The following is a 26,295-nucleotide window of genomic DNA, read 5'->3' as shown; positions in this document are numbered from 1 at the left end:
AGGGGAGAAAATCGAAAAAATTAAAAATACAAATTTCAATCAGTTTTAAGGAAAGCGCGAAAGGTTGCTGTTTTGGGCTTATTTCATAGCCAGGTATGGTCACACTGGCCGTGTTACAAAACAAGTGCTGAAATGCAGCCGAAAATAAAAGCCGGTGGAGGATTCTTCTCCTATTTTAAGACTGAAAGGGGCCGGAAACTGGTATTTTACGCCGCGGGAAGCACCACAGTGGGCCTCTTTGTGGCTAACTTCCTGCCGCACACATTTGGCCTACAATACTACCGCGATTTCGTGCAGTGCTACCAGTGGGTGAGAAAATGTTGCTGACTGGGAGCCATTCTAACACCCGTTTCTTTCCGTAGACATGGCGTGGGGCGTCCAGTGCCGGAGGCAGTGCAGCAACGCCTGGAGAAGGCCCTGGATCAGTTGGGACTGACGCCCTTTGAGCGAAAGTTCGTGAAGCCCTTTACCGTCTTTGGATTCGATGTGTTCCAGGCGGGCACCACTAAGTTGCGATTTGGTGGAGCCTTGGGCATACCAGTGAACTATGCATATAACAATCCGGAGGAGATTAAGCGGGCAGACATTCGCTTCAGAGACAAACAGATCAACTGGAGTTTGCCCAGCGGAAAGCTGCTGGAGGAGGCCATCGTTCTGAATGAGGATGAGCAGATTTTCGGTCTTAGCAAGGCTGTGCTGCAGCTGCAAACCTATCGGGTACTTCTTAACTCCATCTTCCCCAGCATTAGCTTTCTCATGGTGTACACCATGGGTCACTACCTCAACCTGCGGCTAGATCTCTTCGCTCGCCATGGAAGCGTGAGTTTCCAAGCTCTCTCACTTTTAAAAACTTTAACTGAATCCGTTTTACAATTACCAGGTCCGCTTTGTGCTCTACAGCATCCTTGGTCTCTTTGGCCTGGGAATCTGGTCCTTTATGAAAGACTTTAATCAGGTAGCCACGGACGCACAGATTGACCAGCGGCTGGCCAGCATGGGTCCCCAATTTGTGGCGGCCGGAGCTAGCTTTTACGACAAACATCTAAAGAAGAACATCGCGCTGAGGGAGCTGATTGGAAATGACATTTACACTGCCCTGGGCAACGAGAACTATATGATTCGCCAAAAGTCCATGCCACTTACGGCACGAAAATCCTTCTTCCTGGAGAAACTGGAGGAACTCAAGAAGGTGCAACAGCCTGAAACTGAGTAATCACATTTATTGTTACGATTAAAGAAAATATGTTTCCAGTTATTTTACAAATATCTTTGTTGCGTAGCCTATAACAGTGGATAGTTGTCCTTAACCTAAAAAATTTCGATCGGATTTTCTCGCGAAGGAGTCTCGAAAATTGACTAGAAATCATGTTCTAACTCTGGTAATGTTGCACGGAATGATAGGTTGACGCCGATGGTCAATGCAATTAAAACGCCTCCTCGCCCACAACATCGCTGATAGTGGCTACCAGGCGACGGGCGTGCTCCACGGCACATGTGGCGGTGACCAGTCCCAGATGAATGCAATACAACTCGTAGACGCGCACCTTTGCCGGCGATATCTTGGGGAAGCACAACTCCGCCAGGTCATGGTAGTAATCCATTGTAAGAGCACCTGGTTCTGTTGGAGACTTCGAACCATTGCCACTGGCTGCCCCTGTGGCCAGAAAGTGATGCTGCAAATCCACGACAGTACTAAGAACGCCACCAGACATGTCCTCGAACCAGAGAAAGTACGAGTAGTGGAATGCCTTGTCCTTCCACATCACTGTGGTCTGGCCCTTCTTAAGGTAATTCCTCGCGATCTCCACCATGCTCCAGAGCTTTGTCTTTGGCACCAGCTGGTTGGGTCGCAGATCCGGAGCAAGCATTTCTCCTCGGCTGCGGTTGACGTACATGAAGTGCACCAGACCCGGGAAATCCTCCAAGTAAGCATCAATGGATATGTTACGAGCGGCCTTAACGGCCAGAAATTCAGCGAACTCAAGTAGCTTGGCCTCCACATTCGCTGCTGTATCAGAGAGTTGATCCAGCTCATGGACACTGGAGCTGTCGCAGCAGGCCAGTGTGAATATCTGCTTCAGTTCCTCTCCAAACGAGGGCAAATTGGACTCGATTCTCACCAGCAGCTCGCGCTCAAAGTTCTTGAAGTACTCAGTGTACATCTTGCGAAGATTTTCCCATTTGGCGGCGAACTTCTTCGTGCAGTTCTCCAGGTCATCGGTTTCCGATCGCTGTTTCAGGTACCTCTTTAAAGCGTTCAGGGCTTGCACAATAAACGTTTCAAGGTTCTCGAAGGCGGGCTTCAGCGCATCCGAATCGCCCTGATGCTGCACGGCCACAATTTTTTGAAGCACATAAAAGGAATCGTAGATGCAGCTGGCCAGTGGCATGTGTGCGTACTCGATGACCTGCAGCAGAACTTGGTTGCCGTGCAAGCGCGAAATGTGCACAATACTGGGAACGCAGCCAGAGTTCACATCGTGGGAGACACCCTGCAGGAATACAGCTACAGCCCTCTGTGACGGTGACTTTGGCGCCTGGAAAGCGCGTGACATGAGGCTGAGGAATAGCAGGTCGGCGGCAGACAGCGGCAGAGCTTGCCGAGTGCTGTTCACGGCCACCAGCTTGTTGGAGACGAGCAATAGAGCATGGGCTCGGGGCAGTCCCAGCTGACGCAAGTGCTCAAGCGTGGCGTCCAGCGTCAGATGGATAGTCCTCTTTAGTTCCGTGTTGATCAGCAGCCTAGGCATGGCCTCCAGCAGGTACGTCTGATCCTCCTCCCACAGCAACGTCTCATAGCAGTCGAGGCACTGCGTCAGCAGCTCCTGCTGCATGGCCCCCGCCTGGGCGGCAAACAAATTGGCGCCGTAACAATAGCGCGTCAGCGAAATGGCCACACCCATTTGGCGACCCAGCATCTCGACGGGAATCTGCCCGATCTTGAGAAAGGTGAAGCCGAGAAGTTCGCCGAATACCAAATTGAAGCCCTGCTCACACTGCAGGCTGGAGTACGCATTATCGAACTGGCACTGCATAATCCGCTGAGATCCAACGATGGGGCTGAAAATCTGGAGCAGTACGTTGCTGTCCAGGGCGGCACCGACGGGGAGCAGACCCTGGGTGGTGGCCACGCCCCGGATCTTCTGCGCCAGCGGCTCGTTGAGCTTCTGGTACACAACGTCGTTGGCGCTGTTAAACACAATTAGTCCGTTCATTTTCTTATCAGCATCGGCAAAACACTAAATACACAACAAAACTTTCACCAGATTCACTGGTGCTGGGTAACGGAATGCGAAGTGTGTTCTGATAAGAAGAGGTGAAGGCTGGGATTCGGCGTTGCACAACACTGTTTCAGCTCTGAGCAATTCAACTATAAAAGGAGTAGAAGTAGAAGTCAGATTTGGCTTTTTTTATTAGGCACCTTTTTCAACGAAATTCATTTATTACAAAACAAAAATATAGTATGCCTACATTTGATGTGAAAATATGTGTGTTCCAACGTATTCAAATCAAATTCATAGATTAATATGTTTTGTATAACAGCCGTTTCCAAGCATATCAAATATACATATTCGTAATCAAGATCAATTAAGAGATCCTTTATAGGGTCGAAATGTTCTCCCTCACCTTTTACATACTTTTCGACTCATCTCATATACTCTTTCACTCAACGAGTAACGGGTATAATGATATTATCTCCAATGAAGAGCAAATAAAGCTAGAACGACTTCTGCTGACGTTTGCCCATACTGGCAACAACTGACATTCTTCTTCTTGCGACATGCGCTTGTGTTATCATTTTTTGGACAGACAGTGATTTGTCCACTAATACAGCACTTGATCATCAATGGGACGTCTAATTCTGGAACACACGCTGCAGGGCCACAAAGGGCGCATCTGGGGAGTGGCATGGCATCCTAAGGGCAACGTATTCGCATCCTGCGGCGAGGACAAGGCCATCCGCATTTGGTCGCTGACCGGTAGCACTTGGAGCACAAAGACCATTCTATCCGACGGCCACAAACGCACAATTCGCGAGATTCGTTGGTCTCCATGTGGCCAGTACTTGGCTTCGGCCAGCTTCGATGCCACCACAGCGATCTGGTCGAAATCCTCGGGAGAATTCGAATGCAACGCAACATTGGAGGGCCATGAAAACGAGGTGAAGAGCGTTAGCTGGTCGCGGTCCGGCGGATTACTGGCAACATGTTCGCGGGACAAGTCCGTGTGGATCTGGGAAGTGGCCGGCGATGATGAGTTCGAGTGCGCCGCCGTTTTGAACTCGCACACACAAGATGTAAAGCGCGTGGTTTGGCATCCGACCAAGGAGGTTTTGGCCTCCGCCTCATACGACAACACCATAAAAATGTACGCAGAGGACCCCGTAGACAACGACTGGGACTGCACGGCGACTCTCACTTCCCACACGAGCACGATTTGGGGCATTGACTTTGATGCGGATGGCGAGCGCCTGGTTTCCTGTAGTGACGACACAACAATAAAGATCTGGAAGGCATACCATCCAGGAAATTCGGCCGGAGTGGCTACGCCCGACCAGCAAACCGTTTGGAAGTGCGTGTGTACACTGTCCGGCCAGCATTCGCGAGCTATCTACGACGTGTCCTGGTGCAAGCTTACAGGTCTGATAGCGACAGCCTGTGGCGACGACGGCATACGAATCTTCAAGGAGACCAGCGACTCCAAGCCAGACGAACCCACGTTTGAGCAGCTAACTGCGGAGGAGGGTGCTCACGATCAGGACGTAAACTCGGTTCAGTGGAACCCAGTGGTGGCCGGTCAACTGATATCCTGCAGCGATGATGGCACCATTAAAATTTGGAAAGTGACCGAGTAACAGAACGATTATGGTTTGGTATATTTAAGTGGGTAAAGCTGGAACCTAATTTTTGTACAGTTTGCGTAATAACAAATTAAAGTATTCGTATTCAAATGATGGATGAAGTGTACAATACATGGTTATGAAATGCGTTACACACAATGAAAATTTCTATTTGCTAAGGAATGGTTCCTGCAAGGTTTTGTACAGCTTCTTGGCCTTCCGGGGACCCAGTCCCATCACCTGGGAGAGTCGCTCCTCGCTGGCATTGATTATGTTGCCCAGGTTGCCGAATGTGTGAAGAAGGGCGGCCGCATCAGTCTTGTTCACCGGCTTGATGTTGGTGAGAGCAGCGAGAAGCTAAGGACATTTGGGTATTGCATTACAATGGCGGATAGTGTGGAATTTCATCATGAGTACCTTCTGATGTGGATTCGACTCCACCCGCTCCATAATCAAATCAGGCGGTCGCTTCTCGAACTGTTTGTACGTCTCAATGATTTTACCCGCCTCCTCGGCGTTCCAGGCCAACATCATGGTCAGGTCGGCCAACAGCGATATCCTGGTTAAGCTCTTGAGAGCATTGTTTGGCTCTGGTGTGTCCACCTGGACCAGTAGCACCCGCAGCTCGTACATCTTGCCCAGAACCTTCAAACGCTGGCAGATGTAGTCGGGATTGAGATTATGGTACTTCAGCGAGAGGTACAGGACGCAGGACGTCCGACCGACCACATAATCGGGAACGATGTCGTCGCGGAACTCCAGCGGAACATTGAGTATGGATTTCAGGATGGGATTGCCACGCTGTTTGCTGTGCACAAGAACGCAGTGCGGATTCGCAGCCGGCTTTCCGGATGCGGAACTGCTGGATCCACTAGTTTCCGTACTGTTGCTGGGAGCAGGATTCACAGCTGTAGCCGATGGAGCATCTACTTTTGGTTGCTTTGCTGCCGCTGGCATTTCCATGGAGCCCAGCACATCGTTAAAGGAGTCATCATCGAAATCCTCCATTTCGGTTATTCAAATAAAACAAACAAAAAAGCTCAAGGTTTGATTAGAAATCAGGTGACGACGGCACTTAGTCTAAAATGATTGCACCACTTTATGTAATTGTATGCTTTCAGGCATTATTATATTATTAATTATTAATTTTATTATAGAGCTTAATTTTAAAAATGGATGTAATTTTAACTGCTGTGAGTATTTTAACAAAGTTAAATTGGAACCCCCACTGCTTATTCAAAATAATACCGTGCATATAGTATTCGTCACTAAGTGGGCACATATCGAAATCATCCCTGTCTTGACATTTCAGATGCCGCGCCACGGTCACACTAATTGCGGCAAATTTTTGACGCGGAATTAAACGAAAAGAACGCCAGGAATTGGGAAAACCGCTTCGCATAAAAATGTATGTTAAGAAGCTTGTGCTCGACGGCTTTAAATCCTATGGGCGGCGCACGGAGATAGAAGGATTCGATCCGGAATTTACGGCTATCACGGGTTTGAACGGCTCCGGCAAGTCCAACATCTTGGATAGCATTTGTTTCGTGCTGGGAATCAGTAATCTCCAGAATGTGAGTGCTAATTGGACATATTGTGGGCTAAACTTTATTAATGTTTCCATACTTTTAGGTGCGCGCTTCAGCTCTACAGGATTTGGTGTACAAGAATGGGCAGGCGGGCATTACCAAGGCCACTGTTACCATTGTGTTTGACAACACAAATCCCGCCCAGTGTCCGCAGGGCTACGAGAAGTGCCGGGAGATCTCTGTGGCGCGTCAGGTGGTTGTCGGAGGCAAGAACAAGTTCCTCATCAATGGCAAGCTGGTGCAGAACAAGAAGGTGCAAGATTTCTTCTGCTCCATCCAGCTGAATGTGAACAATCCCAACTTCCTGATCATGCAGGGCAAAATCCAACAAGTGCTAAATATGAAGCCCAAAGAGGTGGGTAGCCAGAAATATACAATCATAAATAGTCCTCCATTTAACAAAGATATTTCCCTAAGGTTCTGTCAATGGTAGAGGAGGCAGCGGGAACCAGTCAGTATAAAACCAAGCGAGATGCCACCAAAACCCTGATTGAGAAAAAGGAAACCAAAGTGCGGGAGACCAAGGTGTTGCTCGACGAGGAGGTGCTGCCGAAGCTGATGAAATTGCGTCAAGAGCGCTCTGCCTACCAGGAGTATCAGAAGATCTGTCGCGACATTGACTTTCTCGTCAGGATTCACATCTCCGCCAAGTATCTCAAGCAATGTGAGACCCTGAAGACGGTGGAGGCCAATGAGCACAAAATCGAGGATCGCATAGCGAACTGCAAGGCCACTCACGCCAAAAACCTCGAAGAGGTCGAGAGAATTGAAAACTCCGTGAAGGAAATGCAGCAGCAAATCGATGCTGAGATGGGTGGCTCCATAAAAAATCTGGAAACGCAGCTCAGCGCAAAGCGGGCACTGGAAGCTACCGCTACGGGTAGCTTGAAGGCGGCCCAGGGAACGATTCAGCAAGATGAGAAGAAAATTCGCATGGCCTCGAAAAACATTGAAGATGATGAACGAGCTCTGGCTAAAAAAGAAGCGGATATGGCCAAGGTTCAAGGCGAATTTGAAAGTCTTAAGGAGGCAGATGCCACGGACTCGAAAGCCTATGAGGATGCCCAAAAGAAACTGGAGGCTGTTTCGCAGGGACTGTCCACAGATGAACACGGTCAAGCCTCAACACTGCAGGAACAATTGATTGGTACGTAGGTCGGGGATAAAACTAAATCATTGTACTCACCTATTTACCTCTTACCTCTTTAGTGGCCAAGGAGCAGTTCAGCGAGGCACAGACCACCATTAAGACCTCAGAGATGGAGCTGCGTCATACGCGTGGCGTCTTGAAACAACGTGAGGGTGAGACGCAGACCAACGATGCTGCTTATGTAAAGGATAAAAGCCTGCACGATCAATTGGTGGCCGAGATTAAGAACTTAGAACGGCAGCTACAAAATCTCAATTACGAGGGCGGTCAATTCGAGCAGCTGAAGCAGCGACGCAATGATCTGCACATGCGGAAGCGCGATTTGAAACGAGAGCTGGACCGCTGCAATGCCTCCCGCTATGACTTGCAATACCAGGACCCAGAACCAAACTTTGATCGGCGAAAGGTGCGTGGCATGGTAGGCAAGTTGTTCCAGGTGAAAGACATGCAAAACTCCATGGCTCTAGTGCAAACAGCCGGCGGAAGTGTAAGTTGTTGCATCAGATTTGAAAAGTTTTTCTTGTAAACACGAGTTTTTTGTTAGTTATATAGCTACGTGACGGACGATGATGTGACTAGCAAGAAAATCCTGCAGAGGGGCAACCTTCAGCGTCGTGTCACTATGATACCCATCAACAAGATTCAGTCTGGCTCGCTAAGCAGAAATGTGGTGGAATACGCTCAAAACAAAGTGGGTTCCGAAAATGTCCAATGGGCCATGTCTCTGATTGACTATGACCGCTATTACGAGCCTGTCATGAAGTTTTGTTTTGGCGGAACCCTTATTTGCAAGGACCTCAATGTAGCCAAACAAGTGAGTGTTGATTTCCATTTTGGTACATCTTTCACATGCATTGTTTTATTTAGATCAGCTACGACCCACGTATTAATTGCCGTTCGGTGACTTTGGAAGGAGATGTTGTTGATCCCCACGGCACTGTGTCTGGAGGTGCTGCTCCTAAAGGTGCTAACGTCCTGGAAGAATTGCACGCCATTAAGCAAATAGAAAAGGAGTACAGAGAGATCGACGCTGAGATAGCCCAAGTGGAGAAGCAAATGACGTAGGTAAACAAGAAGATTCCCGTTCCCAAAACTTATCCCTATCTGTTCTTAGATCCATTGAAAACCTGGCTCACTCGTTCAACAAAATGAAGGAAAATCTTGAGATGCGACAACACGAGTTAACCATGTGTGAGAACAGATTGGCCCAAACAACCTTTCAACAGAATCAGGCAGAAATTGAAGAAATGAAGGAAAGGGTCAAGACCCTAGAGCAACAAATTATTGACTCCCGTGAAAAGCAGAAGACCTCGCAAGCCAAAATTAAGGATATCGAGGCGAAGTTGGCAGATGCAAAGGGTTATCGCGAGCGTGAGCTGAAATCAGCCACCAACGAGGTCAAGGTGACCAAGCAAAGGGCGGAGAAATCTCGGGCGAACTGGAAAAAGCGAGAGCAAGAGTTCGAAACTCTTCAATTGGAAATCACTGAGTTGCAGAAAAGTATAGAAACTGCAAAGAAGCAGCACCAGGACATGATTGATAACCTCGAAAAATTCAAGGCTGAGCTAGACGCTCTAAAAGCAAATAGCTCCGGTGCTGCGTCCGAGGTGACGGAGATCGAACTGGCGATTAAGGAGCAGAAAGATAAACTGAACGCTCAGAACAAGGAGATGCGAAATCAGTTGGTCAAGAAGGAGAAAATGTTGAAGCAAAATCAGGAGATTGAGCTGGAGGTGAAGAAAAAAGAGAACGACCAAAAAAAGATTAGTTCGGATGCCAAGGAGGCAAAGAAACGGATGCAAGACCTCGAGAAAAAGTATCCCTGGATTCCGGAGGAGAAGAACTGCTTTGGCATGAAGAACACTCGCTACGATTACAGCAAGGAGGATCCCCACGAAGCTGGCAACAAGCTGGCGAAGATGGAGGAGAAAAAGGAGAAAATGGAGCGCACCCTCAACATGAACGCTATCATGGTACTGGATCGCGAGGAAGAGAACTTCAAGGAGACCGAGCGCCGACGAAACATTGTGGCGATGGACAAGGAGAAGATTAAGAAAATCATAGTGAAGATGGACGAAGAAGAGCAGGATCAGCTGAACAGAGCAGCTACCGAGGTGAACGCGAACTTCAGCGGAATCTTTAGCTCTCTTTTACCCGGTGCTGATGCAAAACTCAATCCCGTCCATACCAATGGGTGTCTTACCGGTTTGGAGATTAAAGTGGGCTTCAATGGAAAATGGAAGGAAAGTCTCGGCGAACTTTCTGGCGGCCAAAAATCCTTGGTGGCTCTATCTCTTGTCCTAGCCATGCTCAAGTTCTCCCCGGCTCCCTTGTACATTTTGGATGAGGTCGACGCTGCCCTGGACATGTCGCACACGCAAAACATAGGCAGCATGTTGAAGCAGCACTTCACCAACTCGCAGTTCTTGATTGTGTCTCTCAAGGATGGTCTTTTCAACCACGCTAACGTCCTGTTCCGCACTCTCTTCGAGGAGGGTGTGTCCACCATCACCCGGCAGGTCAGCCGACAGGCAACATCCAACAAACGCTGAAATGGGACTCGTTTCTTATTACTTGATAAAACCTTTAAAATATCATACGTAAAGCTCTTATTTTTATTTTAATTCTCAGTAATAAACATTTTACTAAATTTGGTAAATAAACAAATTGCGGGTTAAATGTTTACTTCTAATTAAGTGATTGTAATAAATTAATTCTATCACCAATTTACATTAATTCGCTAGTTTGTATTAATTACCTTCTTAGATTTTTTAATTGTCAAGAAAGTAATTTTATTAAGAAGCACAGTCCGATTATTTTTTATTTATTAAGGCAGATTGCAATATTTAAACTACTTAATTCAACGAAATAAGTAGATTAAGTACAAATTTATATTTTGTAACGGTCGTTTGCGCATCAGCTGATTTCCAACCGGGCGGGCAAAACGTCAAACTGGTGAGACCGTCAAACGCACACACACACACATACGCAACGAGCAGAAGAGGAAGAAGAAGAACGAAAGGCAGCAACAGCAATGTTTGAGGGAGTGAAAAATTAAACAAAAGTCCACGGATTTTAGCAGCAAAAACTCAACGGCGTTTCAAAACCAAATCACCAAGATTTCGAGCCAACGCAGACTGCTCCAAAAGCTCACCATGGTAATGTGCAAGGTTCCAAAAACTTACGAATCGTTCGATTCTTTAATCACACACACACGACTCGTGTGTGTATGTGTGCAGGGAGCAGCAAAAATTGTAGACACCGCTGGCATTTGGATAAACAATAGCAACAAGGAGTGGTGGTCGAGGCGGGAAAAGCACCGATTTATGGATATTCATTCATTGGAATGTGGGAGTGCTAATGAGCCGTTTTGCCCTTCCAGGATCGAGTTACCAAGCCGCAGAAGAAGATGCTCATCACACTGCTGCGGGAAACCAAGTACATGGAGGGCAAAAAGGAGAAGGAATGGTACTGGGAGAAGATCCAAGCGGCCCTGAACACCATTGGTCCCAAGAAAACGATAATTCAGTGGAAAAAGGTAAGTTTACTCATCTATGGAACCAAAAAATTAACCTAAATCTGTTTTTCAGTGCTGGCGCGACATGCGACTGACCACAAGGAAAAAGCTGGCGGAACTGAAGCGCTGTCAACTCTCTGGAGGATCTCCACCACCGGGTATCGAACTGAACCAGGAGGACAACGACATCATCGACATTGTGGGCACCGAGTACTTCTACGAGGAGATGAATGGTGAACTAAAGGCGGAGAACTTCCTGACCGGCTTAGACTACGCGCCGGAGCATCTGTGCGATGCCATTCTTACGGCGGCAGTGGGCCATCACCAGCACAATATGCAGCACCAGAAGGATCCGCAAGCGCATGCAGGGCAACAGCAGCAGCCGGATCATCACACCAACGATGGCGAAACCAATGATGCACCTGGATCAAGCAATGGTGGCTCATATCAGGGACACCCAGTACCCCAGTTACAGGCGCATAATGGCAGTGGTGGAGGAGGCGAGCATGGCGGCGGTGGTCAGTCCGGGATGCTCCAGCACCCTGCTTTTCATGGTGGCTTGCATCCACACCTGTTGAGGCGGCAGCATGGTGGTGGATCACTCTCCAGGGAGTCGCCCTTTGAGGAGAAGCTTCTGCAGTTCATGCAGGATGCCTTTCCAAAAAAGAGCAAGAAGCGCAAGAACCGGGATCCGGACAAGCTGTTCCTCTTATCCCTGTACGAGGAGATCAAGAGAGTTCCCGAGGAGATACGCCTTGATGTGAAGTCCGAACTAATGCAGATACTGAAGAAGTACCAGAAGAAGTCCCCTGTCAAAGCGGAGAAGCCGGCGCCCTCCTCCACGTCAACCTCCTCAAAGCTCAGCTCTAGCAGTAGTGGCAGTAGCACGGTGACTACCCACTTGTCCCACAGCATGTACCAGTTGCAAAAGAAATACGAAAAGGGCGAGCGTGAACCATCGCCTCAATCACAGGTAGAGCGAGTAGCGTCTGCAGGGGCAGTTGCTGTGCCCATCCATGCCTCCCAGCAGCTGCCTCTTTTCCAGCTTCAGAAGAAGTACGAGGAGAACACCGTGGAGAAGGTTCATCAGCAGCAACAGCAGCAGCAGCAGAGCGAGCAACGCAAGCATGTGGAGGCCGCTCAGGCCCATCATGCTGCCCACCAGCAACCGCCTCCACCGCCACCCAATGAGCACCTACACCACCCCCAAATGACCCACAACATCATGTTCCCGTTGGGACAACTTCGCAACGAACAGCAGCCCGCACAGCAACACCAGCATGCCCACAACCCCCACCAGCAACAGCATCCCCACCAGCAGCAGCAACAGGGACAGCAGCACCATCCGCCCACGATCTTCGGTTCTACCGCCAGCGAACGGCCACCAATGTCCTACGAAAATGTCGGATGAGTCCTGAGCCGTCTGTGGGAAGCCACTTGTGGAGCACCACGCCCTGCGACGGTGTCCCCCACGACGGCAGACGCGCACAACTGTTAGCCCTCGACTTAGACAGCAATTCGTAGGTCTTACCCTTATGCTAGCCTATACCTAAGTACACATTGCTCACTACAAACATGTTCATAAGTCAGAAATGGTGCAGTCTATGACAAAGATACTCCTAAAGGATTCGAAACAAGATGTTCGTGATTTATGCATTTTGTGGTGAGTGCATGTCGTGATCCTCATGTAAATGTTCCCGTGGCAATAACAGCGCAGCTGAACTGTGACACAAGTTCTCAATAGATCGCGACGCATACATTTTTCGGTGTAAATACAAATATGATTGTATCTTTAATTTGTGGCTGTTATTGAAAATATGGACCGTGGGCGTAAATATGTTTATTGTTAGACCAAGCTAAATTATTGATTCACAAAATCTGGCAAGAATTCCATATTCCCAGGTCCCAAACTACGCGCCGCTTTTGTTTTTCTGGCCAAATCGGAGCAGTTATTAGCTTAGTTCTGATGTGGACTCCACAATCATGTTTGCTTGGACTTGGCGAAGCTGTAAATCTAACAAGCTTCCCGTCGTTAACCTGTCGCCAGGAATATCTAGTCTTCATCTCTCGTAACGCGATAACCAAATCCACAGGGAGCACGCCATATCATAAAGATAGTCCAACAGCTGACTGATCCGATCTGCCTAAATGCGAGTTTCAACTGAGCACTGCCGATCGCCGAACTCGTCGTTGTCTGTCGCATGTTAGGCAGGCTGATGAGCGATCACGAGCCGAGCTGCAGCATAATCCGCCAGATCTGCTGCGCTTATCAGTGGCGTCCGGCTGGGATATAGAGATACAGATACAGGCGGATCGACTGGAGGCGGACTGGGTCTGCCATTCTATTCCGGCGGCAGATCGCAGCAGTTGATCGTCGGAGATCGAATCGCAGGGATTGGCGGCAGCTCTTGCAAATGCAGAGTTTAAAATTCAAGTGAAGTTCCCTACCAGTCAATCCATTCACCATGGCCCAAGGTACGAGAATAATCTGAAATTCGTGTCACACCTAGAAGATCTGGCTTAAGACCTCCAAATGAAGAACAACCACAAGTTGGGAGCTCGCATTTCATGCACTTTACATTGATATTTTCAGTCGAGGCGCGCACTGTGCTGTGGTACATGACATTCATAGGCTTCATTGTGAACTACATGATCCGGATCAACCTGAACATTACCATTGTGGACATGATTGCCGGGAAGGGTGCTATTCCCTCAAATGACACCCATGAAAACTCCACGGACTTGGCTGCCCTAGCGGAATTGGATGAACGATTCTCGTTGGAGCGTTGGTTTTTGGACTGGGCAAATGTGAGTATCAGATCGCTGAATCACTGGTTAAGTGCTTAATGAAGCCACTAAGTGACGGCGCTTGTGCAACAACGGGGCGTATGAGTAACGTGTGTGTGCACTACATCTTTGGCAGATACCGTACGAAAAGAATGGATTTCACTGGAACGAGAAGCAGCAGGGCGCTCTGTTGGGATCCTTTTTCTGGGCCCACTGGACACTGCAGATTCCCGGCGGCATCCTGGCAACCAAGTATGGCACCAAACTGGTCTTTGGTTGGGCCAATGGCATCGGTGTCTTCTGCTGCTTCCTCATACCCCTCGTATCGTACTGGAGCTACACGGGCTTGATTGCCCTTCGAGTATTCCAGGGGTGGATAACGGTAAGGGATCCCCAAGTGGAGTTTGATAGAAAGTTTAAATTTTTAATTTCAAGGGCTTGGCCTGGCCATCGATGCACGTGCTCACCGCCAAATGGATTCCGCCCAACGAGCGCAGCAAGTTTGTCAGTGCTTACTTGGGCAGCTCGGTGGGCGTGGCCCTGTTCTATCCGATCTTCGGCTATATCATCGATTGGACACGGTGGGAGTGGGTGTATTATATCTGCGGAATTGTGGGCACCCTTTGGTTCATCGCCTGGCAGTTCCTCGTCTTCGATAGTCCCGCCGAACATCCCCGCATCGCGGATTCGGAGAGGAAGTTCATTGAGAAGTCCTTGGGTGCCTCCATTCAGGGCGGCAAGGGACCCACTCCCTGGAAGGCGATTGCTACCTCCCGTCCGGTTTGGCTGAATGTGGTCGCCCAATGGGGTGGCATCTGGGGTCTCTTCACTTTGATGACCCATGCGCCGACTTACTTCAGACTGATTCACCACTGGAACATCCGAGCGGTAATAGGGTAAACGATTTTGTAGGTCAACAATATTACACTTTATTTTATTCCTTTCAGACGGGCTTCCTGTCCGGACTGCCGCATCTCATGAGAATGCTCTTCGCCTACGTATTCTCTATATTCGCTGACTATCTCCTACGGACGGATAAGATGAGTCGCACCAATGTCCGCAAGTTGGCCACATTCATTTGTGAGTATTACTTCTGTGTCTTGGAAGTTTAGGAAGTACCTAAATTCATGTCTTTGTAAACCCTAAACTATATTTTTCCAGGCTGTGGAGCTAAAGGCTTAATAGTCTTAGCCCTAGCATACTTTGGCTACAACGCGACGGCTGCCATCGTGTTGGTTACAGTGGCCACCATGCTCCACGGCGCCGTGTCATCCGGTCCTCTGGCCTCCATGGTCGATCTGTCCCCAAACTATGCGGGCATTGTCCTGGGTGTGAGTGGAATGATTGGTGGAATGCCGGGCTTCATATCGCCCTTTATCGTGGGCCAACTCACTCACAATAATGTAAGTTGGAACTGCCTTTTCAAGTATTTATTAATCCATGTTTAATCCCTTCCTATAGCAAACCATTGATGCCTGGAAGAATGTGTTCCTGCTCAGCTCGGTGATGCTAACAGGCAGTGGCATCTTGTATGTGTTCTTCTCGGAATCCAAATTGCAGCCGTGGAATAGTGGCTTGCCCCAGTTGCCTGATTCCGGGCTGAAGGAACTCCAAAATCTGGGACACGATATGGATGACGTGGAGGAGAAGAAGCCTCTTAAATCTGACCAAGATGAGGAAAGTCCTGTCGTCGCTGAAATGGAGACCAAAACAAAATCTAATAGCGATGAAAAGTGACATGGGGCAGTCACACTCTGTTTTAATGGCATAATAACGTGTTGATTATGGAACCACGTCTGATAACGCTTATCGTCATTTTGTGTAAATAATTACCCGTGAATCTAGAGAGTTTAGCATCTCTAACCTCTAGACTTAAGTGAGTTGCTAACTATACCATAGGATTACTTCTCTTTTCTCCCCGAGATTCCATTTGTCCAACGTGCGCTTTTAGTTAAATATAAATAAAAATGTATATGATTTATTTGCCAGTTTTTATTTATTATTTAAGCAACACTTTTGGCGTAAAGGTCACTTCATGCATGCGGTATAATATGTTTTATGGGTAAGGAAGCTAGAACTGCTTTGCTGCTGTCTGGGAAAGTTTTTGCTTAAGCCAGGTGATTCAACTAATCCCGATTAAAGATAAATATTTTCTAAAGGTCAAAAGAGACTTTTTTAAAATCTCAGCTTGTTTATTTAGTTATTACCCAGTTAGAACGCTTTAGTCGAGTTCCTCGACTAACAGATACCCGTTACTCAGCTAATGTGAGTGCGAACGGGTAATTTCAAAATTGGCACTGCGTCTTGAATCTGCATGCTTTATGTCAACACACTCGCTTTCAAAGTTCCTGAGATCAAGGAGTTCATAAGGACAGACGGACATGCCTAAATCGAAAGCGCTAGTGATCAAGAATATTATCAAGAATGTTACATACTTTTCAACGAGCCCAGTATACCCTTTTACTCCACGAGTAACGGGTATTAAAATAAGTTAATTAAATATTTGACTGTGACGCGACTACGCTCCTTGCATTATCATTACCCGAATTTTTAGACAGACCCCCATTGCTGTTTTCGTTATTGTACTAACAGTACTTTTCGAGCAAATATTACCATCTAATTTGAACATTGTTATGTATTTAATCGCTGTCTACGTAGACGGTCGTAACTTATTATAATCGTTACTCGTAGAGTAAAAGGGTATACTAGATTCAGTGAACAGTATGTAACAGGCTGAAGAAACGTTTCCGACCATATAAGGTATACATATATGTATATTCTTTATCAGGATCAATAGCCAAGTCGATCTGGCCATGTCCGTCATTTATTCTTCATAATATCTTTGGCGCAATTCTCTAAAAATCTGCATTCAAATTTAGAAATTTATTTTTTTTTAGTTTTTTTGATGTTATGATGTAGAAATTCAAAAAAAGTAAGAAGTGCCCCAAGGCTGAAGTTCTAAACTCCATAACTCAACTTATATTAATCGGATTTTGAAGTGGCATACCTCTAAATGTTTGTAGTGCAATTCTCTAAACAACTGCATTCAAATTTAGAAATTTATTTTTTTTTTAATTTTTTGTCATTTTTTGATGTTATGATGTTGAAGAAATTCAAAAAAATGAAGAAATGTCCCAAGTCTGAAGTTCTAAACCCCATAACTCAAGTTATCTTAATCGGATTTTGAAGTGGCATACCTCTAAATGTTTGTGGAGCAATTCTCTAAACAACTGCATTCAAATATAGAAATTTATTTTTTTTTCAATTTTTTTGTAATTTTCTTGATGTGATGATGTAGAAATTCAAAAAATGTAAGAAGTGTCCCGAGGCTGAAGCTCTAAACTCCATAACTCAACTTATCTTAATCGGATTTTGAAGTGGCATACCTCTAAATGTTTCTGGAGCAATTCTCTAAAAATCTGCATTAAAATTTAAAAATAATTTTATTATTATTTTTTGGTCATTTTTTTGATGTTATGATGTGTAGAAATATGTAAAAATAGTAAAAAGTGCCCCAAGGCTGAAGTTCTAAACTCCATAACTCAACTTATCTTAATCGGATTTTGAAGTGGCATACCTCTAAATGTTTCTGGAGCAATTCTCTAAAAATCTGCATTAAAATTTAAAAATAATTTTATTATTATTTTTTGGTCATTTTTTTGATGTTATGATGTGTAGAAATATGTAAAAATAGTAAAAACTGCCCCAAGGCTGAAGTTCTAAACCCCATAACTCAACTTATCTTAATCGGATTTTGAAATGGCATACCTTTAAATGTTTTTGGAGCAATTCTCTAAAAATCTGCATTCAAATTTAAAAATAATTTTTTTTTAAATTTTTTTGTAATTTTTTTGATGTTATGATGTGTAGAAATTCAAAAAAAGTAAGAAGTGTCCCAAGGCTGAAGTTCTAAACTCCATAACTCAACTTATCTTAATCGGATTTTGAAGTGGCATACCTCTAAATGTTTCTGGAGCAATTCTCTAAATATCTGCGTTCAAATTTAGAAATTTTTTTTTTTTTAGTTTTTTTGTAATTTTTTTGATGTTATGATGTGAAGAAATTCAAAAAAAGTAAGAAGTGTCCCAAGGCTGAAGTTCTAAACTCCATTACTCAACTTATCTTAATCGGATTTTGAAGTGGCATACCTCTAAATGTTTCTGGAGCAATTCTCTAAATATCTGCGTTCAAATTTAGAAATTTATTTTTTTTTAGTTTTTTTGTAATTTTTTTGATGTTATGATGTGAAGAAATTCAAAAAAAGTAAGAAGTGTCCCAAGGCTCCATAAACTCCATAACTCAACTTATCTTAATCGGATTTTGAAGTGGCATACCTCTAAATGTTTCTGGAGCAATTCTCTAAAAATCTGCATTAAAATTTAAAAATAATTTTATTATTATTTTTTGGTCATTTTTTTGATGTTATGATGTGTAGAAATATGTAAAAATAGTAAAAAGTGCCCCAAGGCTGAAGTTCTAACCTCCATAACTCAACTTATCTTAATCGGATTTTGAAATGGCATACCTTTAAATGTTTCTGGAGCAATTCTCTAAAAATCTGCATTCAAATTTAAAAATAATTTTTTTTTAAATTTTTTTGTAATTTTTTTGATGTTATGATGTGTAGAAATATGTAAAAATAGTAAAAAGTGCCCCAGGGCTGAAGTTCTAACCTCCATAACTCAACTTATCTTAATCGGATTTTGAAGTGGCATACCTCTAAATGTTTCTGGAGCAATTCTCTAAATATCTGCATTCAAATTTAAAAATTAATTTTTTAAAAATTTTTTTGTAAATTAGGCATTACATTTTAAGGATTCAAATTGCGTGGATGGCAATCATGGGAACCCAACGACGAAATGAGAACCCCGTATTACAGCAAAATAAATGATTTGCCAAACTGAAGTTAATAATTGCAATTTAAATCAAAACTGATTGAACCGGAAAATCGTTTTACCTTTTCGGCTGCCGTTTCTCTCATTACTCATACCACGCGTTGCACAATTGGAAGTTCCGAAGGAGATGGGAATTGAATTGAGAAAAGGATGGCTGGCGAGGGGCCAAGGGGCCAAGGGGCAGGGCAACATTTGCTGCTCCGTGGTCTTGGACTTTTTTACGTGCCTGCATTTGTTTCATTGGCGTCCATTTCCGATTGCACTCCAGGGAGTCGTAGATGTCAGTCCCCGTCTCCATCTCAGGTCCTGCCAACCCCCCAGAAATCCCTGCCATCGTCCTGGCCACTTCACGGCTTGTCCATTGCGGGTTTCGTCTGTTAAGCCAGTCGATGTCTTGTCAGTTGATCCTTGAGCTTGAGCCTGCGAAGTCGGGCATTGATAGAGATTAATTGGTTTCCTGTTACGTTGCCCAATAGGCCGGCAAACCCGAGGAGGTGGCGATGAGGAGTTCCATAACGAGATTATATCGATGATTTTCCATCATCAGCTAGGTTATCAGTGAGGTACTTTAAAGGGATGGATAGCTCTTTTGCAATATAATGCATTATTTTATAAGCTGTTTTGAACAGAATCCTTAAATTTGCGAGGCCTGTTATAATGATCCTAAAGAGGAGTTATATTTTTTTTTTCCATATCTCCGTAGTTAAACGAGTTTTAAAGTTTATTTAATCGCATTAATGTTGTTTAATCGCCATTGGCATTTTTCCCGTTGCCACACACTTATGTTTACCACTTGGATTATTTATTTATATCAGAAATTATCGTTTATTAAATCACATTTTCCGACTGCCGCCCCAAAGCCGTTTGAATGTGAAAAGTGTTTAACACGACTTTCACTCCCCATTCCGGCACTTTCCATTGCCATTTGCATTATCTCCGATCTGAGGAGGGAAACTCTCCTTAGAGATGTTGGTAAGCTGTAAACAACAGTTAACTTTATAACTCCGCAGAAAAATTCGCACGGATTTGCAAACGTGAAAAAGAAAAGCGAAATCCTGAGGAGTTGGGCTACGCAAATTTATGCTCACTCCCCAAAAGCCAAACAAGAGAAAACAAACAAAACAAAAAAAATTGTACCCGGGCAGGAAGTAAATTCAATCGTAAACAACGCAATCAAAAATTCATTCAAACGAAGCATTAACGCTTATTCCGTTTAGTCTGCGGTGGGCGGGGCAAGGTGGGCGGTGGGTGGAGATGCTTTCCATTGGGAGGCAAGTGCAGCATTCAAATACAGGGGCGACTCTAAACGAGCGTGCAACTGTCTGTTCCGCCGTGCTTTTTTAATTTTCCATTTTTTCTCGCATTCTGTTTTTCATTTTGCTCACTTAGGCAGGCACATTTATTATGTGGGCACGCGAACTGTAGGAACTTTGCAGTTCCGGGCACGTCGCTTCATAATTTTCCATTTCCATCTGTTAAATGGGTGGCGCCGTGGCAAGGAAAGCCGCGTATAAATTTGTGGGTGAGCTCCCAACTCCGCCAGCTCCTCCCACTACCACCCACTTCAACCCACACTCACGTGTGCATACGTGTAGGTAAAGGTACCCGGGAACAATGGGCACACGGATAAGTATCCGCGGCAATAAATTTAATTTGCACAGCGAAAACATCGCAAATCCATTTTTTATACCATAAATTCCTTGGTTCCCCAGTGACTGGGTATTCGGGTTCAGTTCATCTACCCATTCCCCTTCAATTGTCGCTTTTTTCCGCTGTTGTTCCGGAACGGATTAATGGATGTGCGAACATGCATATAAAGATGAACTTGGCTCCAGATACTGGCAAGGAAAACCTTTAAGGGGGCGGACTACCCGCTCTTTTCAATTTGAAAACTGTTACACTTCATCTGGGATATACAAGTACATACGTTTGGGGATGGTATGTGACAATTCATTCTGAAACCTCATCTATTTTTCGGAAACCTTCATTTATTGTAAAATATTAGGTATATTTTGCTTCTGATATGGGACCCAATGGACTATAAATCAGATATGTACATATATCAATTATAAGCAAGCTGACCTTTTATTAAATATTTGAAATACAACAGAAAATACCTTACTCCCATACTATTTAAAATTATAAGCAAACTGTAGATACGCCTAATTACTCCTATAATAGACTTCCCCTTTCGATCGAACTTGTTCATTAGGATTAAATATTTAGACCTGGCCACTCTCGTCCTCTGTAATAATCTTTAATTTACACTGTGGTCAGTCATCTGTCTTCATAGTTGTAAGGTGCACCATCATCTGGAGTTTTCCTGCCCTTGGAAGCCATCGCCCAGTCACTCAATCATAAATATTATTAATAATGTGTGCGGCCTGCGGTCGGCGATAGTTCTTGGAACTCGGAGTGGGAAGTTCTTGCAGTTTGGCAGGGCCTTTGGCTAATTTATTTAGTTCCGAGGCCGGGGCATGCAAGCAAGTTTGGCATCCCAAAAACTTTGGCGAGCACACACACAATCCAAATGGGATTACTAAAACCAGTGGAGGAGGATGGGGAACTTTCTGTTTGAATTGGCAAAACTAGAATTTGCAGCGCAAAACTTTCTTCGACTTGAAGACGAGGCCAGCTGCCCCATGCCGAATTGTGCCGCATCAAAATGTTAAATATGAAAGCCACTTAGCGGAATTTCTACGCAAATTAAAGTTGTCACATTAGGTAAATGAACGAGAATAAGGGATGCCAGTTGAGAGCTACCCCCACATCCGGTTTTAATCTTGAAGATATAACTTTGGCGTCGGCGATGATAAATCATAAGCGGACCGCCCCCAAACAAAGGAAAAACCCAGTCGAAAAAACCGCACTGCCAAGCCCAAGAAGACAGGAAGACAGGACCAAGGGGATCCAGACACAGACAGCCGGAAAGGGCGGGGGAGTGGGCGGGTTTTCACAACAATATGTGAATATGTTATTTGTTCTGGGAATTGTGAAAATCTCAACAGGTCCCCGCACTTTGCATATTATTTTTAATACGCAGGACGCGTCAGCCGGAGCCCCGAATCCTTGGCAGGTCAGAGTTGGCCAATTTCCCGGCTAGCCACAAGATTCCCGCCCATTTGGTTGCCGTACTTCTGTTTGCCAAGACATTAAGGACAAGCCGCATTTGACAGGACTACTGCTTCTTTGTTTATTTAATCATCGTGGTATAATATTTACATATCTCTGATAGGTAAGAGCTTTTTGTAATTTAAAGTATGCGCTTGATTAGGATCTGGTCCGATTAAATACGAATCTTTTATACAAAGCAGGAACAGGAATATACAGTATATTCTAAGTCTTATATATCTATAAGTCTTAGCCCTTCGCTTTTGGGATGCCAATTTCTTATTTGGATCCCCTACTCCCGCACTTGGTAGTACTCATAAAATCCAGTACTTGGTACTGCATTCTTTTGGTCTCATTGATGTTGTTTTATGAATATTTCAGTCAAAGTCCATTAGAATTATTTGGATGTTTGGCCGGTTGCATTATTCATGCGTGCATGCAAATTGAATTGTGTTGGACACAAAACAGGGGGAAAACCGAGCGAAAGGCAGGTGGAACTGGAGTTGTCAGAACGAATTGGTCGAGCAGCCAGAGCTGGTAGCAACTCAGGAATTCCCCGGGTGAACATTCATTCTGATTATGCACACACATCGATATGAATAACGCATTCCAATCCACTCGACTGCTTCTCCGCCTGTGGAAACTTCATCTTCGGAGCTGTTTCGGTGGCAGGAAGTGGAGCAGAACGGCGAGGATTCAATTAAACGACCACAATTCAAATGTTGACGTCACAGTTTGGTTCTTATTAAATTATCATTCGATTATGCCATTATGTTTGCCGATTGCCCCTGAATCAACCCGCCTAATGGCACATCCGGCGGAAGTTTAACGATTCGAAGGCCCCGGGGTTGTTGCCAACTTCGCTTCTTGCCAACTCAACACAAGAAAACCCTTTTCCACGAAATTTATCTCCTCTTCGACGGGCCGAGTTCTGCAAATGGTACGGTGCTGAAAGTATCTCGAATGCGAAGTACATATATCTGCAAGGAGCCGGAGTGTTGGCATCCCATTAAATGTAACGATTATTATCTCACGTAGCACCATTTGGGGAATTTTAAATATGAAAACTGCTCAAATTGTCCTCGAAATGGGCATCGAAGAGTGTGCAAAAGCGAGTTTGCATTTTTGAACAGGTGCCAGCGTCTCTTGAAGGTGGGGATCCTAAGTACGTTCGAAATGATATATGTGAGTACGGAGGGGGTGTTTCATTTGAGTGTGAATAGTATTTCAAGGGCTTTCTTTAAGATGTATTATTTGTAATTTAATATATTGTTGAATATGTTGAAAAGCTTGTAATATGTTAAGTATTAAATAAGTTAAGTAAGTGCACATTTGGCTTAAGGTATGTATAATTTTTAAATGGCTGCAAAACATGTTCTAGACACCTCAATAAGTGAGTAATTTACAGAAAAATTGCACATAGAAATGCTAGTAATGCCAAATCCCCTGCTAGGCAACCTTTTTATGGATGCAATCTCAGCAGGTGCCCAGTCCAGAGGAAAAACTTCAAATTGCTTTCCTTCCTGTGACACTTTTATTTGCTCAGTTGCCAGCACATCACCCATCCACTAAGTTTGCAACCCACCCACATCAATTGCGGCAATTTGCCAATGAATGGACACTTCTAACTGGCAATTTTTATACCAATTCGATGGCCTTGGGGCGGAACTTTGTGACCGCAACCCTTTTTCCCCAGGACGTGCCACGTCCTGCGTCCCATGTCCTTCGTCCTGCGCCCAGCGTCCTGTGTCCGTCACTTTTTGTATACCTTTGGGTGTTTATCCGGGGTCCGAGCGCCAATCAAGCGCAAAACCGTTTTTGACATGTCCGTACATATCGAACGGGGTGATGGGCGCCAAGGCTGACCAACCAGAACCGCAAGGATGTGCAGGAACAAGGACGAGGACGTGCAGGACCAACCAGAGCGGTCAGTGGTTAGCTGCGTGGTTTTGTCCGCACAATGACAATTCAATTACAGAAATGGAAATAGCGGCTGGCATAAAAATCAAATAAAAGCTTCATAAAGTGCTTCGGATGAGCAAATAAAATCAGTGGGCAATGTCAGTTTGGGTTCGTGATAGCTGGGTGGCTGGCCACTGGCAGTAGACCACTTCCGCCTGGAGTTCTGTTTTTGATTAGAGCTCCAACGCCACTCAGAAAAACTATACATTAAAATACCCAATTAACCTGGTAGAAACATAATATAAGGGAGTTCGTATTAAATTTGTAAAGACAACCATCAGTAATAAAAAGTTTTAATTAATGGAGAATTTATTATATGTTCACTTTAGTGATTTATGCTAGCCTAAAAATACTTTGTTAAGCTATAATACAAAATGCCGGGTTTGAGTTTCCAGTTTTTAATCAAAAACGTAAATCTTGTTCTTACTGCGCACTCCTTTTCTTTGAGTGTACTGTTGTGGCATCGAATGGCATATATTGGGCCATCTATGGCCCAGCACTCGACCTCTGAGCCTTTGCGGTCATTTGGCAATTGGCGCCATACGCACGTGTCCGCTCCTCCGGCTCCCGGCACCGTTTCCCCCCTTTTCCCCGGCAGGCTCGTAAAGTTCCCACGCATTGGGAGTTCGAATCGGGGTCACCACCTCACCATGCCCCGGAAACGGAAGTGAAAATCGAAATGAATTCAATTCCGCTGACCCTTTTGCGGTTGCCATGTTGTTGTTGTGCTGCGGTGACTCACCTGACACCTAATGCCCAGCAAACTCACCTGCGAGTGGTTGACACTCTTAAAGTCGTGGAACAAATTGCGAACGTAGTTTAAGGGAAGGACCGACCGGCTATTGAAAATTCATAGCCAAAAATGTATTCATGGTCTGCCCCACCGACTCACGGGGCATTAATATTTAAGCAGCGTCGTTCCCTCGGCCGACCTGCGCCTTTGGTGGTGGTCCTCCTCCTCAGATCCTGGCCTGCTTGGGGTCACCATTTTTTCCTCAACTTTTTTTTTTTTTTTTTTGGCGGGCCTGTCGCAAAGTTTGTATTCCTGGACCTGCTCCTTTTCACGTGGCTGTCAGTAACAACGTCTCGAGGACATGAGGGCAATGTTTTTTATGGGCAAAACTTGGCTATGCCGATGCTGATGCCTATGTGGCCTGCTGCACAGTGGGGCGAAGGTGCTCAAACTGCACACTCATGTAGTCATTGAGGTCATTGGGTGTAATAAATTATTTAAGAAATATTTAAATAGATAACACCATTACTTTTGATAATTAAGTGTGGTGCATTCCCACTTTCATACTTTCGATTGGCATTAGTTCTGGGATTTTTCAAGTGTAATATTGAATTCGAAACCAAGGTGACCGCTTTTCTTCGCCAAATTTTCCACCCCTCGGCACCTGACTGTGTTGTCTTTGGCTGCCCAATTTGTAACCCTTTAAACCGTCTGACACGCGTATAATGTGACAGAATGTTCGAAACTACACATTAATTTTTGATCAAATGGCTTTCGACTGGCACTGGTACTTGGTATGTTACTTGGTCCTTGGTCCTTTAGACCGTTTCCCCTGCAATCCTCGAGCATTTGGGAACTTCGAACTTCGAGGCTGGGCTGTCAAATGTCATTCGGTAAGCAAGTGTTTCAGCCCAATGAAGTTAAGTTATCAAGTCGTCGGTTAGCCGCCAAGCTGGAAATTAATGAAATTTTTTACGTTCTTCATGCCCGGAGGCGATTGGCCGAGGTTGCTGGCCATTGGGCTAACAAAAATTCATTTATTTTCATTTATTGTTTCACATTTCCCCGAGGACAGCGAGAAGTTGCAATTACCGCAGCAAAGAAGCCCAACCCAAAACGGCAAAAAAAAAAAATCCCACTTCTGTCGCCGAGAAAAGTTTGAAAAATATATACATTTTTTCCGTTGATTCCATTCCCGCGAAGCTGGAATTTTATTTACTTTTTTACTGCCCAGGCGTGTTCATAATTCTGTTGACTTGTCCCGTGGATTGTAATTTTTACTGCAGGACAAGCGCAAATACATAATTGAATAAAACCCCGCTTTTCTCAGGGCAGTTTTCCGGTGGAAAAGGGGTGATTCGGGGGCCAAAAGTTTTAATTCAATTCCTTGTGCGTTGTTAACTTGAGACGCTGAAGTTAATTAATTTCGCATTTTTACGCTTGATTATACGACTCCCACAGAAGTTAGACTTGCTAGTTCTGCTCAAGATTTTCTTTTGGGGGGTTTTCTTCCTTTTTTCGCCTTTCCTTTTTCACGCACACACACGCAAAAGGGGGGAAGGTGGAAAGGGAGTCCTGCAAGGATGGAATCTTTTTCGTGGCTGGCAAAAATATGGCGTCGAATCCTTTGGGAAATTTCGATATCACACTTTGTTCCAGCGTTCTCGTCATGCCCACAAGTTCATTACACATTCGCTGGATTCGAAATGAG

General features: G+C 45.0%; 7 protein-coding genes across 7 annotated transcripts; 5 read left to right on the top strand and 2 right to left on the bottom strand.

Annotated features, from left to right (window-relative positions):
- Positions 1-79: 79 nt before the first annotated feature.
- On the top strand, positions 80-1,255 carry LOC6549108 (transmembrane protein 177). Its single transcript, XM_001975537.3, has 3 exons — positions 80-305; positions 363-819; positions 881-1,255. Exons 1-3 carry the CDS (start codon positions 133-135, stop codon positions 1,211-1,213), a joined length of 963 nt encoding a protein of 320 aa, XP_001975573.1. The 5' UTR covers positions 80-132; the 3' UTR covers positions 1,214-1,255.
- LOC6549109 (Hermansky-Pudlak syndrome 1 protein homolog) lies at positions 1,200-3,302 on the bottom strand. Its single transcript, XM_001975538.3, has one exon. It carries the CDS (start codon positions 3,213-3,215, stop codon positions 1,425-1,427), a length of 1,791 nt encoding a protein of 596 aa, XP_001975574.1. The 5' UTR covers positions 3,216-3,302; the 3' UTR covers positions 1,200-1,424.
- Positions 3,303-3,714: 412 nt separating this feature from the next.
- LOC6549053 (probable cytosolic iron-sulfur protein assembly protein Ciao1) lies at positions 3,715-4,954 on the top strand. Its single transcript, XM_001975539.3, has one exon. It carries the CDS (start codon positions 3,848-3,850, stop codon positions 4,853-4,855), a length of 1,008 nt encoding a protein of 335 aa, XP_001975575.1. The 5' UTR covers positions 3,715-3,847; the 3' UTR covers positions 4,856-4,954.
- Positions 4,922-5,943, bottom strand: LOC6549054 (DNA excision repair protein ERCC-1). The gene is made up of 2 exons (XM_001975540.3): positions 5,258-5,943; positions 4,922-5,197 (listed from the first exon to the last, which is right to left on the bottom strand). Exons 1-2 carry the CDS (start codon positions 5,846-5,848, stop codon positions 5,009-5,011), a joined length of 780 nt encoding a protein of 259 aa, XP_001975576.1. The 5' UTR covers positions 5,849-5,943; the 3' UTR covers positions 4,922-5,008.
- Positions 5,944-6,144: 201 nt separating this feature from the next.
- Positions 6,145-10,246, top strand: LOC6549055 (structural maintenance of chromosomes protein 2). The gene is made up of 7 exons (XM_001975541.3): positions 6,145-6,414; positions 6,473-6,784; positions 6,847-7,576; positions 7,639-8,066; positions 8,124-8,393; positions 8,447-8,640; positions 8,694-10,246. Exons 1-7 carry the CDS (start codon positions 6,247-6,249, stop codon positions 10,129-10,131), a joined length of 3,540 nt encoding a protein of 1,179 aa, XP_001975577.1. The 5' UTR covers positions 6,145-6,246; the 3' UTR covers positions 10,132-10,246.
- Positions 10,247-10,545: 299 nt separating this feature from the next.
- On the top strand, positions 10,546-12,892 carry LOC6549056 (mediator of RNA polymerase II transcription subunit 15). Its single transcript, XM_001975542.3, has 3 exons — positions 10,546-10,737; positions 10,962-11,117; positions 11,170-12,892. Exons 1-3 carry the CDS (start codon positions 10,735-10,737, stop codon positions 12,505-12,507), a joined length of 1,497 nt encoding a protein of 498 aa, XP_001975578.3. The 5' UTR covers positions 10,546-10,734; the 3' UTR covers positions 12,508-12,892.
- Positions 12,893-13,105: 213 nt separating this feature from the next.
- Positions 13,106-16,089, top strand: LOC6549057 (sialin). Its single transcript, XM_001975543.3, has 7 exons — positions 13,106-13,571; positions 13,690-13,904; positions 14,020-14,265; positions 14,319-14,771; positions 14,831-14,963; positions 15,045-15,286; positions 15,345-16,089. The coding sequence occupies exons 1-7, from the start codon at positions 13,562-13,564 to the stop codon at positions 15,618-15,620; spliced, it is 1,575 nt and encodes a 524-aa protein (XP_001975579.1). The 5' UTR covers positions 13,106-13,561; the 3' UTR covers positions 15,621-16,089.
- Positions 16,090-26,295: the final 10,206 nt, after the last annotated feature.

The sequence above is a fragment of the Drosophila erecta genome, unplaced genomic scaffold (genome assembly GCF_003286155.1).
Source record: "Drosophila erecta strain 14021-0224.00,06,07 unplaced genomic scaffold, DereRS2 tig00000092-arrow-pilon, whole genome shotgun sequence".
NCBI lineage: Eukaryota > Metazoa > Arthropoda > Insecta > Diptera > Drosophilidae > Drosophila > Drosophila erecta.
The sequence above is the reverse complement of the archived record's forward strand: the minus strand, read 5'-3'. Positions and strand labels throughout refer to the sequence as shown.